Genomic DNA, 17,426 nt, shown 5'->3' on the forward strand with positions numbered 1-17,426 from the left:
ACTATGTTGTAGTACTTTGTAGTACTAGTAGTACTTTACTATGTTTATTATTTCATAATAGCTAAACAGATTTTTCTGCCATTATATTCAGATTTGAAAAGGGAAACGTGTCACACCACTCATCTAACATTCTTCACTTGAGCTAGTAAAGTAAGATGGCACCAGGGACTCCCTCAAGGCCAAGTGAATGAGGGCTTGTTAAAATCAGTATGGAACTGGCCAGACACCAGGTGAAAACCACATGAATAAGTTAAACTCAGACAACTGTGATGTAAGTTACACAGAAAAGTTAAGAAAAACATCACCAGCAATTGTTGGAAACGTTCCTCCGAGATATTGGTTGGTTATTTGAGTTACTGTTGCATTTCTATCATCTGGAACCAGTCTGCCCATTCTCCTCTGACCTCTCACATCGACAAGACATTTTTGTCCACACAACTGACTGCTCACTGGATATTTCCTCTTTTTCGGACAGTTCTCTGTAAACCCTAGAGATGGCTGTGCGTGAAAATCCCAGTAGATCAGCAGTTTCTGAAATACTCAGACCAGCCTGTCTGGCACCAACAACCACGCCACGTTCAAAGTCACTTAAATCCCCTTTCTTCCCTGTTCTGATGCTCGGTCTGCACTTCAGCAAGTTGTCTTGACCACCTCTACATGCCTAAATGCATTGAGTTGCAGCCATGTGGTTGGCTGATTAGCTATTTGTGTTAACAAGCAATTGAACCTAATAAAGTGGCCGGAGAGTATATAATAACTACCGATTGTTAACATTAAGTGATTATTATTGTGACCATCACACTCCAAACAACTGTCTAGTATTTCAATCTAGATTTGTTTCATAATCGTTCTGATATCTGATGATTCCTTTTTTATTTAGATTTGTTTGTTTTTATTTTCTGTTGGCATTGGCAGACACTGAGTATCAGATCAGTGCCACCTCTAATAGACACACAACACAAACAGCCAGTAAAGCAGATAAGTCTAGATTAAAGGATGTGCCACCCTAGTTATTAACTGACTGCATGGCACAGTTGACAAGGTTGGTCCTTCCAACTCTGGAAAGCATAGATATTATATATTGTATATTATGTATTATTATTATATATTTAGATATTGTTACTATCTTATTTTATAGTATTTTCTGTTTTTGAATGCCTTTCTTGTAATTGACTATAGTAAAGAAACTGAAAGAATCAGTTGGGTTGAGTTTCCCAGTACCAGTTTAAACCCAACCCTAACTAAAAAGTATTCTGTGTTGGTGTTCTTGTGACTTTTATTAGGGCTCGTGGGGTCATTGGCCCCCAGAAATGAAGAAAGGAGGATGATGACCCCCAATCCCCAAAGCTTGAGAAAAGCTATAATTGTAAAACTGCATAGAACAGTCTGAAAATAGCTGCTATAGTGAGCGTGCATTTAACAGTATCTTATTTTACAGTCTTTTCTGTTTTTAAATATCTTTCCTATAGATGGTGGTAGTAAAGAAGCTGTCTGAAATAATCAGTTAGGGACAGTTTCCCAGATGCAGATTAACTCTAAGCCCAAACTGAAAAAAAAAAATCCAACTGTAAGGTGTCATTTGCTCTGCAGTTTAGTTCAAGACTAGGCTTAATAGGCCATTTTCGGCATACCGCTCCATGATTTTCCATTGATCTACTTTTGCTACTGTCCTCTGAAAAGGTGACCCATTAAGTAATGTTACTTAATGCTGCTTAGCCTTGTGAATGACAGGAGGCACGTGTTGAGGATCTGTGATAATGAAGAAGGTGCTCAGAGCGCTTTTCAGTGATGGGACATGTAGTAGAAGTGATTAAGTCATTGGGGATAATACGGCATAGCCACCTGGGTAGCAGCGGGGGGGGATGGGTCAAAGCCCCTTAACCCATTGAGATAGTAAACTGTGAAGAGTGTATGAATAAAACGCTTTTCAAGACAAGTTTCAGTGTAAACCCTAGTAGAGGTCATAGAACAGTGTTTGAGTTTTACATGATACATGCGTTCTTATTTGATGTGTTATTAAGCTGTAGACATCGCAACTCCCTGGTTTGTATCACAACCACTGTAAAGAAATCCAGGTTGTTAAATTTCTCCACAATTAACTATTTCACATCAAACCACTCCGTATGACTTTATTAACTAAACACTAAATCTGTGGAACTCAACTTTAATACTAGAAGAGATTGTTTACACCCCTCAAAATGTGAGCTATTCCTCTCACTATCCTAAAAGTCAAATAGACCCATTGTTTTTATTTTTTGTTGATTGTAGTGTCACAGGGCAAAGCTGCATTTAAGCAAATCTTTAGAGGTAGTGCAGTTACTGTCATTTTCTTATACCATGTACAACCCCATTTCCAAAAAAGTAGGGATGTAAATAAAAGCAATGCAATGATGTTCAAATTATTTAAACGCTGTATTTCATTGAAAACAGTACAAAAGCGACAAATCAAATACTGAAATCAAATCGAATCAAAATCAAATTTATTTGTATAGCACTTTTTACAATGGATGTTGTCACAAAGCAGCTTCACAGAATTCCAGAAAAGACAAAGTTTAAACAAGAATGTAAAAAATGTAAAAAACCCCTGGTGAGCAAACCAGGGGCAACAGTGGCAACGAAAAACTCCCTCAGAACTGAGGAAGAAACCTTGGGAGGAACCAGGTTCACCAGGGGGGACCCATCCTCCTCTGGTCAAACTACCTACAAGTGATTATATTACTAATATTAATAGCAGTATTATTAGTAGTAGTAATAGCTAGGAGTCCATGAAAACATCAGTGTAGGGTGGGCAGCTAGTCCAAGGTAGGTGGCGGTAGCTGGGGCATGGGCAGCTGGTCTGAAGTGGGTAGCAGGAGGGCTCGACGGTCAGTGATGTCGGACATGTGGGCAATTGTATACTCGGAAAAAAGCAGGGAGAGGTAATTAGTTTTATTCAGTCTGTTTCTACGTAAAACAGGGGATGTAAACATTTACAGAGTGTGGCTAACGACTCTGGCAGGTCTGACTATGACAGCTTAACTAAAAGGAGAGAACCAGAAGGACACACAGACACGAGAGCACTCTGAAACAATTTGGCATCCCTGAAATGAAATGAAATGAAATACTGATTTTTGGCCTTGTTCCTTATATATAGAGATTTCTCCTGATTTGCTGAAACTTTTAATAATATAATGTACTGTAGATGATAAAAAGCAAAAGCTATTATATGATGAGAAATGTTATTCTTGAATTGTTGCGCTATTTGCTTGGACAGTTTTTGACAGAGTGGTGAACCCCTCCTCATTTTTACTTCTGAAAGACTCAGTATTACTGGGATGCTCTTTTATACCCAAACATATTTCAAACCTGTTGCCAATTTACCACCAGGGTTTTTTTTTTAGCATAACACAACTTTACCAACCTTTTGTTGCTCCTGTCACAACTTTTTTGGCATCAAACTCAAAATGGACTTATATTTTGTATATATATATATATATATATATATATATATATATATATATAAAACAATAACATTTCCTAGTTTCAGCATTTGCTATGTTGTCTTTGTACTGTTTTCAAGGAAATATAGGGATTAAATGATTTGCACATCATTGCATTTTATTTTTATTTACATTTTGCACAGCGTACCAACTTCTAGGAAATGGGGTTGTAAATGCAATTATATAACCAATTAATTAATTATATACTAATTACTACTTTTTTTAATAACTTACATTTACATTCAATTTACATGCTGTAGTGACAAAGTGGCATGATCCACCAAAGGATTTTTTTTATTTATGCAAAACTGTTGAGCACAATATTCTTTCATCCAATTTAAATCACAATACAATTTCTCCTACCTGTGAAAAGTGTAGAATTACACCAAGCTTTTGTTATTTTATTAATACCTGTGACTTGTCAGGGTTAAAAAACAAGTAGGTGCTGTTAATAAAGTGGGTTAGTTTGACTGCAGTCATCTAAAATGTTTTTTACAATCTTTTTTTTTCTCCATAGGAATATTCTGCACAGCAACGGCGGACAGATGTCTGTCCTCACCGTGTCAAAACGGAGGCACATGTAAAGACACAGGAACAGACTATGTGTGCAACTGCCCGGATGATCCATTTATTTATGTGGGTAAAGACTGTGAGCTATATGATGTCTGTGTCCTTGTCAGCTGCCCAAACTGCATCAGTATCCCGGGTACAGCAAACTACACCTGCTCTTGCACTGAGGGCTTTGGAGGCCCTGACTGTACGCAGAACATTAGCGAGTGTGAGAGTAACCCCTGCACGGGCATTAAGAGCCACTGTGTGGATGGAGTAAATGGATATTCCTGTTACTGCCCCAGTGGCTACAGCGGCGATGACTGCCAGACGCGTGTGAGGGACTGTTCAGACGACCCGTGCTTTAACAACGCCACCTGCACGTGGGTGCCGAGCGGCTATGAATGCCACTGTGCCCGGGGCTTCCAGGGGAGCCACTGCGAACAGGATATTGATGAGTGCCTGTCCCAGCCTTGTCAGAATGGTGCCATCTGCCTAGATGGCATTGACATCTACCAGTGCTTCTGCGTGCCTGGGTTTCAAGGTTACCACTGTGAGATAGACATTAATGAGTGTGCATCACAACCCTGCGAGAACAACGGGACGTGTATAAATGAAAAGGACCGCTACACCTGCGAGTGTCTGGTAGGGTTCACAGGTAAGAATGCTGTTGGATTTGTTGGAATATTTTGAGTACAAATTTAATTAACACAATTTTCCCCTAATACCACATATGTAGTGGCTTAGCCAAGACCTGTTTGGTAAGGATGTAGCAATGCACTGTGAAATTGTGATGCAAAACTGTGACAGTGGGCATTGAGGAGGAGTGACAATGCATTGTGATAATGGACGATCTATTAATCCTGCCATCTAAAGTAACTGCACTGTTTAAACACCACCAAATGATCAGCACCAATCAGCAACTCACTCGCTCTAGTATCACTAAGCTGTGCAATAACATGATTATAGTAATAATTTTCCTTCATTTTATTCAAATTAATGTGAGAATACCTCACCATGGACCCAGGATCATGAGTCAAATCCAGTCATTGGCTGAAAATATCATTACTCTCCTTAGGATTTGGTGACTGAAGCTTGCTTCTTTATTTTTACACTGGGCTAAGGCTAAGGTAACTGTAAAATAATAAAAAAACCTATATCCCTTAAAACAAATGCTGTTTTCTCATTATCTCAAGTTATTTATATAGTTATCACTACACTATGGACATTGTTTTTGTTGAGATAACATTCATTATGTTGTGATAATAAAAAGAAATATTAAGGTCAAGAGAAAACAACAATCATTGTGCTGTGATCTTGCTCGTAACTCAAGATCTTAGGAAAACAGATAAAAATAACATATGACAGAAATTTTGAGTAAAAAAACATGCAACTCCATGGCCCTCTATGGCTTCAGTGCTACTACTTCTACTACACTTGTACAAGGTACATGCTAATGGATAAAAACACAGAAAAAATCAGGACTTAAGGTGACGGTTACTGCACTTTTGTCCATGTTCATATGTTTTTGTCCAAGACTATTTGAGAATACTCAGCTTAAGCCAATTCTTTGATCAATTAGGCATTCAGTTTGCACATTGCTAGTAGATAGTGTATGTATAAGATTCCATGTGCTGTTAGCTGTACAGCCTCAAACCTCCAGTCTAAAAACAAGCAAATTTCAGACACCAAACCAATCTTGACTAACTAACTACATCTGGGGTAAGGGGGGATTGTGTACACTTGATTTCACCAAACAGCCAGTATTCTTCCTTTAAATACCTAATAATGTAGTAGTGTGTGTCCGCAAGTATATGCTCATTTCTGAAAAGAATGATTTGCCATATATCCACCTAAAAAATACAAATCCAATTCCAAAAAATGAGACAGTAGGTAAAATACAAAGAATAACAGAAACAGTCATTTATAAATCTGCGTACCTGCAGTCCAGAACTGCCTCCCATTGCAAATGTGTCGCAGTATCAGGCTCAAAATATGATATTGAAGGTCCTGTAAGATCACGTATAACAGAAGGATGGCAAAAAAAAAAAATCAAAACTGGATCAGATTGCGTCATTCCAGAAACATTAATTCCCTGTTGTTTAAATTAAAGGTAACACTGGGATAAACATGGTCCCGTCCCAACTTTTTTGAAAAGTGTTGCAGGCATCAAATTTGAAATATTTGAAATAAGTGTAAATTAAGTGTAAATTTCCAAAAGTAATGTTCATAGTGTTTAAATCTTTTAATGCAGGTTAGACGGGATATACCAATCACAACTTTCTGGTATTGTGTTGTGTATATAATACAAAGAAAATGTAAGCTATAAAGTGAGGCACTGTAACGTCCAATGTATGTGAACCATATTATTTTAATATCTTCTTGGGGGGGGGGGGTTGTTTCCTCTAGCTTCCTTAGAAGTGTAGCCACCTATCCAGACACCACACACCACTACATATACACTAATGTTGAACTTCATGATAACACTTTAACTGTTTAACCATACAGAAAGTAATAGAGACTTGCTGATATTATGCTGGTTTGCATTACAGGAGTGAACTGTGAGGTGGAGATAGATGAATGTGAGGTGGCTCCGTGTCATAATGGTGCCACCTGTCATGACTACGTGGGGCTGTACAATTGTGAGTGTTTGCCTGGGTTTGAGGGCATCAACTGTGAGGTGGACATTGACGAATGTGTGACTGTGCCCTGCCTCAACAACGGTACATGTATCGATAAGGTGAACAGGTAAGAGTCGTTAAATAGACATCTGTACAGCAAGTGAGCATAGCTCAGATTTGTTTTCTACAGAAAATACACAATGCATCATACACTGATGGTCCACTTCATTAACCCTTATGTGGCTAGGGACTGTGACAGGCACAAAGTTCTATTACCCACTTCTATAACCTGAGAAGAGTTTAACCAGTTTGCATTGAAGTCCTTGTAGTTACTAAATAATAAAGCTTAGCATGTTCACCTCTTTGTATCTATATCTACAGCAGCACTGCTGTGTCTGATCCATTTATACCACCACAACACACACTAGCACACCACCATGATGTCATTGTCAGTACTCTGTGGTGGTTCTGTGGGGGTCCTGAGCATTGAAGAACAGGGTGGCAAGTATGCAGAGAAATAGATGGACTGCAGTTTATAATTGTAGAACTACAATGAGTGTAGATACAAGGAGACTTAATGAAGTGGCCAATGGGTGTATTCTTTAAATACATTCACCGGCCACTGCATTGAGTTACGGCCATGTGATTGGCTGATTAGCTATTTGTGTTAACAAGCAATTGAACTGTGCCTAATAAAGTGGCCGGTGAGTGTAGTTTTCTAATTTCAAAAAAGTTTTTTAATTTAAATTGATACAAGCTTGCACAGTCTCAGATTGTTCTTGGTAGTGTTCTGCTTGGTAGGTTTCTTGAAAGGCTCCACAGGGTTCTTAACATTCTTAACATTGATGAAAATAATATTTTAAAGAATTTTGGAAGCCCTGGAATGAGTTGTGCCTGAGGCTCAGCAATAGATTGCCTCACATCCAAAATTACAAGTTCAAAGGTTGGAATTCCTTCATGGTACACAAAAGATTTAACAATAAATGTATTTTTATTCACAAGCTGTCCCAGCAAGACATCCTGGCATGTAAGACCAAGTTGTAGTGATGACTATATTACGAAAACGAAACTGCAGTTTTATAGTTTCCTTTATCAAAGCCTGTCTGGAACATGTTCTAAATCTGTGTGTAAGAACTGCCAGTACAGACTAGAATGTTAGCCTTTATCAAACGTGTGTGTGTACAGCTGAATGCAGTGAATGGTGGTGAATCGTGCACTGCCCTGCTTGTATATGGTTACACTTGTTTACATCAAAAAATGCCCAACAATAGCTATATATGGTAAACAACTCCCTTTAAAAAATCCCCAGTAGCCTTTGAGAAATATGAAAAGCTGAATTGATGTGTTAAATGTAAACATGAACAATTCCTCATTATATTTTCCCAAAAACATTAGATAAAGGGACCATGTCTTTATTATTATTATGGATAATCCACTGAATTTTCCTCCTTTTCTTCACATAAAGGTGTTATGTAGCATGTAAAGATGGAATATTAAAGCTTCAAAATGTACTGTTCACACCCCAGTCCATAAAGTCTATATATAGTCATTAAACAAAAAAATGTGTATATAATATATATATATTCCATTCACACGGAAGTTATAAGGAGTGTTTTAGCTCAGATTATTGTTTGAATAAGGCACGAAACATGTCAGCCAATTAGAACAGACCTCATTTACATACAGTGCTTAAAAGTGCTCAAAAGTTGTCTTGAGGTAGTTGTGATGTTAAAATTAGTGAACATTGTGAATCTAATATGTATTTGAATTGTTTTAAGTGTACCTCTCAGCCTAGTCTTTAGCTGAAATGTTCTATACCTGTAGAAAACTTTGACCTAATATCCACAGGTTCACACTTGCAAGCAAGAGTTCTGCTTTAACAAGGGCAAGACCTGCCTATTTTTGCACAAAATGCATGTTTAACACGCAAAATAACCAGCAGCATATTGGGGTTTTAATGATGCCCTTACAGATCCTAAACAGTGGCAGCTTTGAGCTTTACACAGTCGTGGGCTGGAGGTTAGGGAACTGGTCCTGTGACCGGAAGGTTGCCGGTTCGATCCCCAGAGCTGACAGTGACTGAGGTGTCCTTGAGCAAGACACCTAACCCCCAATTGCTCCCTGGGCACCGTGCATACGGCTGCCCACCGCTCCGGGCAAGTGTGCTTACTGCCCCCTAGTGTGAGTGTATGTGGTGTTTCACTTCACGTATGGGTTAAATGCAGAGGTGGAATTTCCCTGTTTGTGGGATTAATCTTAATTTACACAATCCTTTAGCACCATGTTAAACCATTCTCCATTTTTCAAATTTCTTACAGTACTGTAAAAAAATCTTAGTAAAAGGTACATTGTACCTTTGGAATCAGGTGATTTGTCCTCCCTTTGTTCTGTATAATTAGAGCTAGAGCTTAACACCTTTAGCTCTGGGCTTTGTGGGGTTGTTGATTCTGCTTCAGTTATGACTCAAGAGATTATGCAGAAAGTCTTTGAGAGTGACTCATTTGTCACCCTTAGCACAGTGTTTATGAACATGACTCAGTTTCACTAATCTGTCTGGCAGGAGATCAGCTTCATTCATTAACACGCCACTGAACACACATCCAACTGATAACCGAACATTTAATTATGTTGTATAATTATTATCGTGGGAAGTTACGTTTTAGTTTGTTAGATCTTCACTCATGGCCCACCTCTACTTTCTACTCTCATTTAGGCTCAGTATATCTAGAACCACACGAGATATTTTAGACTGGTAGGGTCTTTAAAAGTATTGATGAGCCTTGGTTGTAGGTGGAAGCTCTGAATGGCAAGTGGATGTTCTGTTCTGAATGGCCCTGGGCATTCAGGCAATTATTAATGTTGAACCCTGTGTTTGTTTTGGAATTCTTTCCATCTCACTTAGATTAAGGCCTTATAAGTCAAATAAGCTCCTGTGTAAAAAAACAACAAAAAAAAAACAAAGCAAAAGTGGATCTGCTGAATAGGATCCCAAATATTTACACATATCACATTTCATTTTAGTTTTTTTTTCAATATACACCCACCGGCCACTTTATTAGGTTAGTAAAAGTGAAAGCTAGTAAAAGGTCTGACCCCCTTTTGCCTTCAGAACTGCCTTAATTCTTCATGGCACACTTTCAACAAGGTGTTGGAAACGTTCCTCAGAGATTCTGGTTGGTTATTTGAGTTCCTGTTGCCTTTCTATCATCTGGAACCAGTCTGCCCATTCTCCTCTGACCTCTCAAATCAACAAAGCATTTTCATCCACACAACTGACTGCTCACTGGATATTTCCTCTTTTTCTGACCGTTCTCTGTAAACCCTAGAGATGGTTGTGTGTGAAAATCCCAGTAGATCAGCAGTTTCTGAAATACTCAGACCAGCCCGTCTGGCACCAACAACCACGCCACGTTCAAAGCCCCTTAAATCCCCATCTTCCCCATTCTGATGCTCGGTCTGCACTTCAGCAAGTTGTCTTGACCACCTCTACATGCCTAAATGCACTGAGTTGAGGCCGTGTGATTGGCTGATTAGCTATTTGTGTTAACAAGCAATTGAACAGGTGTACCTAATAAAGAGTGTATATGTGGGTGAAAATGGTTGTTATAATCCTCTGGGTGCTTCTACATTTTCCTTTGCACTCCTGAAGGTTTTAGCCTGTTAGCACAAGTATTGTGGATGCTTCCAAGCAGCCTGTACTAAAAGCTAGGTGTATGTGCTATGGGAGGGAGACAAGATTTTCTTAGAATATTGCAAACGGTCAATTAAGATACATTCCTTAAAACCTGGAAACCTCTGAACACCCTTTTTACAATATAAAGCTAACCAACAGTTTGCATACAGTGTACCTAATAAAGTGGCCGGTGAGTGTATAAAATATTCAGCAAATAAATGGCAATTATGCATTACAATTTGTCACATTTTGCTCAATGATGTTGTGTTTGCTACTATTAATTTAATTTAAAATAAACAATTTGTGTAATTTGACTGGTGTGCCAGAACTTTTGCTTGAATGAGTATGAATTTTATGGATATTTTTTTTTCTTTGATTGTTTTTTGTCAGACCAAACTTAAAGTTGTAACAGATCTCAAAAATAAAAAGCTGTAAATTCCAAAAAACATAACGGTTGTAATGAAAGTGTCTCGGTTGGTGACAGACAGATACGACCATTATTCCCATAATTATCAGGTTTGCTGTCATGGGCCTTTTTTATGTTGTAACAATATATAACCTGACTTTTCTGTGTAAATTTCAGCTATGAGTGTGAGTGCAGCAGAACTGGGTTTACTGGGGATTTCTGTGAGGAGGACATTCCTGAATGTGCATCTAACCCTTGCCAGCATGGTGCTACCTGTCAGGAAGGAGTTAACCAGTACACCTGTCTCTGTTGGCCAGGTAATCACATGACCAAAACCATCATGACATGACGGCATGGCTTATTTCATGTTTTGACAGGATGATAAATGTAAACATTGCTGGGTTTTGGTTTTGTTTGAGATTCTCTGTTTATGAAGCCACTGATTTGTGAAGTACCAGATCCCAGTGCTGCTTATTTGACTAAATTTGACCAAACACTGTCCTCTAGAGGCTGAAACATGCAGTTGCAGATTTAACCAGTAGTTCATAACCTCAGTCCTGGGACACATATGCACAATTTAGTGCTTTTACCTTTTCTTCACACTTATTAAGCATTACCAGCATAAGTCAATATATATAGAAACGTCAGTAAAACACATAAAAAATAAAGCAAGTTGAATACTTGAAATTAGTATTTTCTACTTTCATAGCAGATTGTACTAACTCTAAGTAAAAGATTATTAACAGTTGGAAAATCAACACATTACTGCGTGATATACAGTTTGTACTTGTACTTCAATTTTGTGGGTTTGTACTTCAATTTCGGTGTGCAAGTGTACGAGTACAATGTGCAATGACAAAGTTCATTCATTCATTCATTCATTCATACACCATGGTGTGGCATGGATCTGAAGTTTTACAGTAAACAGCTCAGCTGTGGATAGAGATCATATCAAGCCTCATCTAAGCTGATGCAGTATTGTCCTCTCCAGAGGTCCGTCTGTTAAAGCTGCAATCCTGCTCCATACAAATTGATTCCCCTGTGCTTTTACCTCTGCTCAATTACTGAACCTGTTTCCATTTAGATTGAAGAATTAATTAAATCAGTTAAACTATACCTTGCTCATTAGAAGCCTTCCCAGAGGGAAATTAAATAGATAAGATTGTCTTAAAAAGATTGTCTAGATAAGTTTAATTTTATTTGATTTAATTCCGTTCCATTTGTTCCATTTTTCACATGGATTTTACACATTTTCATTACACAAAAAGGTTTAATTCACAAGCGAGCATGGAACTGAGTGTAGTATAGTGCTTATGGTCTGAGACAGATACTGAAGCTATAGTACATGTATTAGATCACACATACAGTCATATGCAAAGGTTTGCACTTCCCTTGTCAAATGACATGTTTCGTTGATTTTCTAAATTAAGATAAAATCTGCACATTTTAAAGCACAATTTGCGTTCATCATGTGAATTTAGCATATTGAAAACATAGAACATAAAATGTGGACTTTGTGAAAGTTAATGGCACATTTTAAATTGTATGTTTTTCATTTTGAATATATTAAATTCTGCTAATAAATCTAAATAGTGCATTTAAATGAGCAGAAAAAACAGTACATTTAAGTGTGTTCTTTGTAGAGCCTGTGTTAACATATTTTAACTTAGAAAATCAACAAAACGTAATTTGACCTGGGGGTCAAACTTTTATATGACTGTATATGCTTTATAAATAATTTAACACTAGGGCTGAACAGTGCTGGGGAAAGTCACTTTGCGATATCTTATGTTTTAAAATGCTATAATACACTGTAAAAAGAAACTTACAAAAAGCTTATCAGACTGCCTCAAAATTTTGATTCAACTGATTTTTATGTAATAAATTGACAGATTAATATGCAAATTCTTAAAATTTAAGTTAAAATAATAATTTTTTGATCACATATGTATACTGTATACTTCTGGGGGGCCATGTTGGCCCAGGGACCATGTGGGCCCACCACCTGCAAGGTCCAGCATGGGGGAGCGGTGCAGTGCTGCACAGGCAGTGGGAGATTGTAGGGGGGCCCTTGGCAGCCTAGGCCCTTGCGGCAGAAACTGGCTCTTGGCACATTGAATGTAACCTCACTGGGGGGGAGTTTGCCGGAGCTTGTGCGGGAGGTTGAGAGGTATCAACTAAATATAGTTGGGCTCACCTCCACCCACAATGTTGGCTCTGGATCCAAACTCCTTGATAGGGGTTGGTCCCTCTCCTACTCAGGGGTTGCACAGGGTGAGAGGTGCTGGGCGGGAATGGGGATACTCATGAGTCCCCGGCTGGCAGCCGTGCAGTTGGAGTCTGTTCCGGTGGACGAGAGAGACTCAATGCAAATTAAAATTGCAGAGAGGAAAACTCTGACTGTTGTGAGTGCTTATGTACCAAACAACAGGTCAGAGTATTCGGCCTTCTTGGAGCGAGTGGGCGGGGTTCTGGAAAGGGTCCCACCTACAGACTCTGTAGTCTTACTGGGGGACTTCAATGCTCATGTTGGCAATGACTGGGAGACCTGGAGAGGCATGATTTGGAAGAACGGCCTGCCCGATCTAAACCCGAATGGTGAATTGTTATTGGACTTCTGTGCCAGGCATGGATTGTCCATAACGAACACCAAGTTCGAACACAAGGCTGTTCATAAGTGTACATGGTACCAGAGCTCCTTGGGTCACAGGTCAATGATCGACTTTTGTTGTCATTTCATCTGACTTGGGACCATATGTTCTGGACACTCGGGTAAAGAGAGGTGCTGAGCTGTCAACTGATCGCCATCTGGTGGTGAGTTGGATCAGATGGCAAGGAAAACTGATGGTCAGACTCGGTAGGCCCAAGCAAATAGTGAGGGTGTGCTGGGAACGACTGTCGGAGGATAAAAGTGGTGGGAATGAGGTTTCTTTGCAGGGTGGCGGGGTACACTCTATTTGATAGGGTGAGGAGCTCGGCCATCCGGGAGGAGCTCGGAGTAGAGCCACTACTCCTCCGCATTGAGAGGAGCCAGCTGAGGTGGTTTGGGCATTTGATTCGGATGCCCCCTGGACGCCTCCCGGTGGGGGTGTACCAGGCACGGCCTACCAGGATAAGACCCCGGGGTTGTCCTAGGACCTGCTGGAGGGATTACATCTCCAAGTTGGCCTGGGAGCGACTTGGGGTCCCTGGGAATGAGCTGGAGGAAGTTGCGGGGGACAGGGTCATCTGGGATTCTCTGCTCTCCCAACTGCTACCGCAACCCTATCTAGATTAAATGGTTAACGACGATGATGATGATGTACACTTCTGTGAATACAATATTGCGAAGTCAATACTGCAATAATGATTAAAGAACAATGTATTGTGCATCCCTATGTAATAAAAGCATGTTATTGCATGCAGATGTGTTATTTTTATAATACATTAAATGAGTGATTCAGCAAATTGAATTAACACGTTTCAGTTTTTTTTTGTTGCTTTTTTTGTTCAATGCTGAAGCTACGTGGCTAACTCTGTTAATAAACACTAGAATTCAATAGTCACCCAAATCTTTTCTGTAAAAAACGCCTCTTAACCTGCTCAAAAGGTTAAGATTGCACAGACTTAAACTATAAAAACAAACAAAACTTCACAGTGTAGCTGAACGCTACTTTAGACAACAAGTGTTGTGCTGACTGCTGGCTCCCCTTCACATGCACACACATCACACAGATGTGTGGGTGCAGATCACTGTGACTGTGTGTTTTTTTGTAAATAACCATTAATCTTAAATTTTCAGGCTGACCATATATGTTTACAAATAAAAACAATAGAAATCGTGAATGTAATCTAAATCCGTATGTCTGCATGACACCCATGAACATATCCGGCAGCTGGATTCTGGGGAGAATTCTGCACAACATCTGTTGTCCTGCTGCGTTCAGTTACACAGCAAAGTTAATTTTTTTAGCTCACAGTAAGTCATACTGTATCCTAAACCTCATTGAGAAGTCTGTACAACCTTCTTTAACCCCTTAAAATCTCAGGCTTATTACATGCTAAGGCTTATTATTCAGTAACTACAGGGACTTCAGTGCAAACTGGTAGAGCTATTGTAAGTTATAGATGTGTGTAATAAAACCCATGGCCATGATTTTATTGGTAAGGGTAAGGGGTTAATAGCTGGATGAGGTTTGAGTGTGTTGAGAGACATTTTGGGATGAGTTTTGGGTAAAAAACTCCCCAAAAGCAGAAGAAAGAAAGCTTGATAAGAACCAAGACTTGAAAGGAGAACCTGTCCTCCTCTGGTGGCAGACCCAAAGTTTTATTACACACTGCTATAACCTAAGAAAAGCTCTATTAGTTTGCACTAAAGTCCCTGTAGGTATTGAATAATAAACCTTTGTATGTAATAAGCATGGAATGTTAAGGGGTTAAATCTGTGAACACCAACGACCCTTGGTAGAATCCTGTCATGGTGACCTGTGACACCAACAAGAAAATCCCCACAAATGATATGAGTATATTGTTTTACTGAGGTTCCCTTAATGTACTTATCTTGTGCCACTTTGTCTGAATTCGTCCGGATGGTTCTCTTTTACTTTAGGATATGAGGGAGAGAACTGTGAGGTGGACGTGGACGAGTGTGCAGTTCAGCCTTGTGAGAACGGCGGAGAATGTTTCCAGCGTTCAGACCAGAGTCACTATGGTGTCCTGCCCCAGCTGGATGTGGACTTCAGCTACAAACACGCTGCAGGCTTCTTGTGCCACTGCAAGTCTGGCTTTACAGGTGAGCTTTACTAAAGCTTGGCTACAGCTTCGAGATCTCATTTACCTGTCACAGCTTACTTTGTAAGTTGTTATAACCTGTTGAGACAGTTCTTTGAAGTGGGAACTGACAGTAATACTCTTCATGGTATCCTGTAGGAGAAAACTGCTCAGTGAACATAGACGAGTGCGAATCCATGCCGTGTGAAAATGGTGGAAGCTGTGAGGACCTGATCAATGCGTATCAGTGCATTTGCCCATCAGGGTTTACAGGTGAGATCTGTCAGTAAATTGTATGTTCTCACTCCAATGATTAGTTTTATACAAGATGACAATGAACCCTGGTTTCTGGAAGTCACGGTGCCACTGGCTTTCTTTCATGCAGACAGTGTGGCTGAATGGCTGAATAGTGGAGCTGAAAGACATGCTTCAGGACAGCTCTATCCATTATCCCAGCCTGTCTGCTAGCGTAACCCTTATCTCCTGATTCACACTGAGCCCTCTAATCCTAATCTTACCTCTCATTCTTCCTGCCCTCTTGGTTGGGGGCCGTAGAATTAGCTGTGGTGTTCCCTCAGTCTACACGCGAGCAAGTGTGAAACAGCCAACTCTTTTACAATGACATCAGAAACATACATGAAAAAATAACTACATCTGGTGCACTTGTAACGTGGACTGAATAACAGTCTTAAAGATGTAGAACATAAAGACAAACATTAGCAGGACAAAGCAGAGGGAGAATATAGCAGCTGCAGGTGCCATATGCTGGCTTCTTCAGTGTTTGCCTTAGACTGCATGTGTATTTGAAGTTTAGCAATGGAGGAGATTAGAAAGAAAGCTCCTTAGGCCTCATCAGCACTAAAGCAAAGCAAATGTGTGCGCAGACTGGAGGAAATGCTAACTGTTAGCAAAACTGCCTAGGCCTCCTTTGCACAAAGAGGTTTCAGAGGGTTCTAGTTTTGTAGGCATATTTCTCAGTTGCTATGTCGAGAAGACCTTCCAAGCTGTTGTTATCTTATGGGCCCTGGAGCAGTGGAAATGTCTTCTCTGGAGTGATGAATCACATTTCACTATCTAGCAGTCTGATGGATGAATCTGGGTTTGGTCCAAGCTAGGAGAAGGCTTCAAACAGTAAAGTGATGTAGGAGGGGTAATGGCCTTTGGCTGTATTTCAGGGTTTGGGCTTGGCCCCTGAGTTACCAGTAAAAGGTAACCCTAAAGCATATAAAGACATCTTAGATATTTATATGCTTCCAACTTTGTGGCAACGGTTTGGGGAAGGCTGTTTCCTGTTTCAGCATGACTGTGCCCCTGTGTACAAAGTGAGGTCCACACAGACATGATTTGATGAGTTTGGTGTGGAGAAATTGCAGCGGCCTGCACAGAGACCTAACCTCAACCTCATCAAACACCATGGGAATGCATTGGATTATAGTGTGTATTGTCGAACATGCAAACTTTTTTTTGCAAAAAGGGTGCTCAGTGGTTTTGAGGTTTTAAGGCATGTATCTTAATTGACCGTTTGCAAAATTCTAAGAAAATCTTGCCTCCCTCCCATAGCACATACACTCACCAGCCACTTTATTAGGTACACCTTGCTAGTAAAAGGTTGGACCCCCTTTTGCCTTCAGAACTGCCTTAATTCTTCATGGCACACTTTCAACAAGGTGTTGGAAACATTCTTCAGAGATGTTGGTTGGTTATCTGAGTTGCTGTTGCCTTTCTATCATCTCAAACCACTCTGCCCATTCTCCTCTGACCTCTCTAGAGATGGTTGTGCGTGAAAATCCCAGTAGGTCAGCAGTTTCTGAAATACTCAGACCAGCCCGTCTGACACCAACAACCACGCCACGTTCAAAGTCACTTAAATCCCCTTTCTTCCCCATTCTGATGCTCGGTCTGCACTTCAGCAAGTTGTCTTGACCACCTCTACATGCCTAAATGCATTG

At 39.8% G+C, this 17,426-nt stretch overlaps 1 protein-coding gene across 1 annotated transcript in view; it reads left to right on the forward strand.

Moving 5' to 3' along the window:
- crb2b (crumbs cell polarity complex component 2b) overlaps positions 1-17,426 on the forward strand; it is a 38,474-nt gene that overhangs the window by 9,902 nt on the left and 11,146 nt on the right. The window contains exons 2-6 of the mRNA XM_017702828.2: positions 3,997-4,686; positions 6,581-6,776; positions 10,906-11,045; positions 15,317-15,499; positions 15,637-15,750. Coding sequence (XP_017558317.2) covers positions 3,997-4,686; positions 6,581-6,776; positions 10,906-11,045; positions 15,317-15,499; positions 15,637-15,750 — 1,323 coding nt within the window. The remainder of the gene's footprint in view (positions 1-3,996; positions 4,687-6,580; positions 6,777-10,905; positions 11,046-15,316; positions 15,500-15,636; positions 15,751-17,426) is intronic.

Source organism: Pygocentrus nattereri, chromosome 28 (genome assembly GCF_015220715.1).
Source record: "Pygocentrus nattereri isolate fPygNat1 chromosome 28, fPygNat1.pri, whole genome shotgun sequence".
NCBI lineage: Eukaryota > Metazoa > Chordata > Actinopteri > Characiformes > Serrasalmidae > Pygocentrus > Pygocentrus nattereri.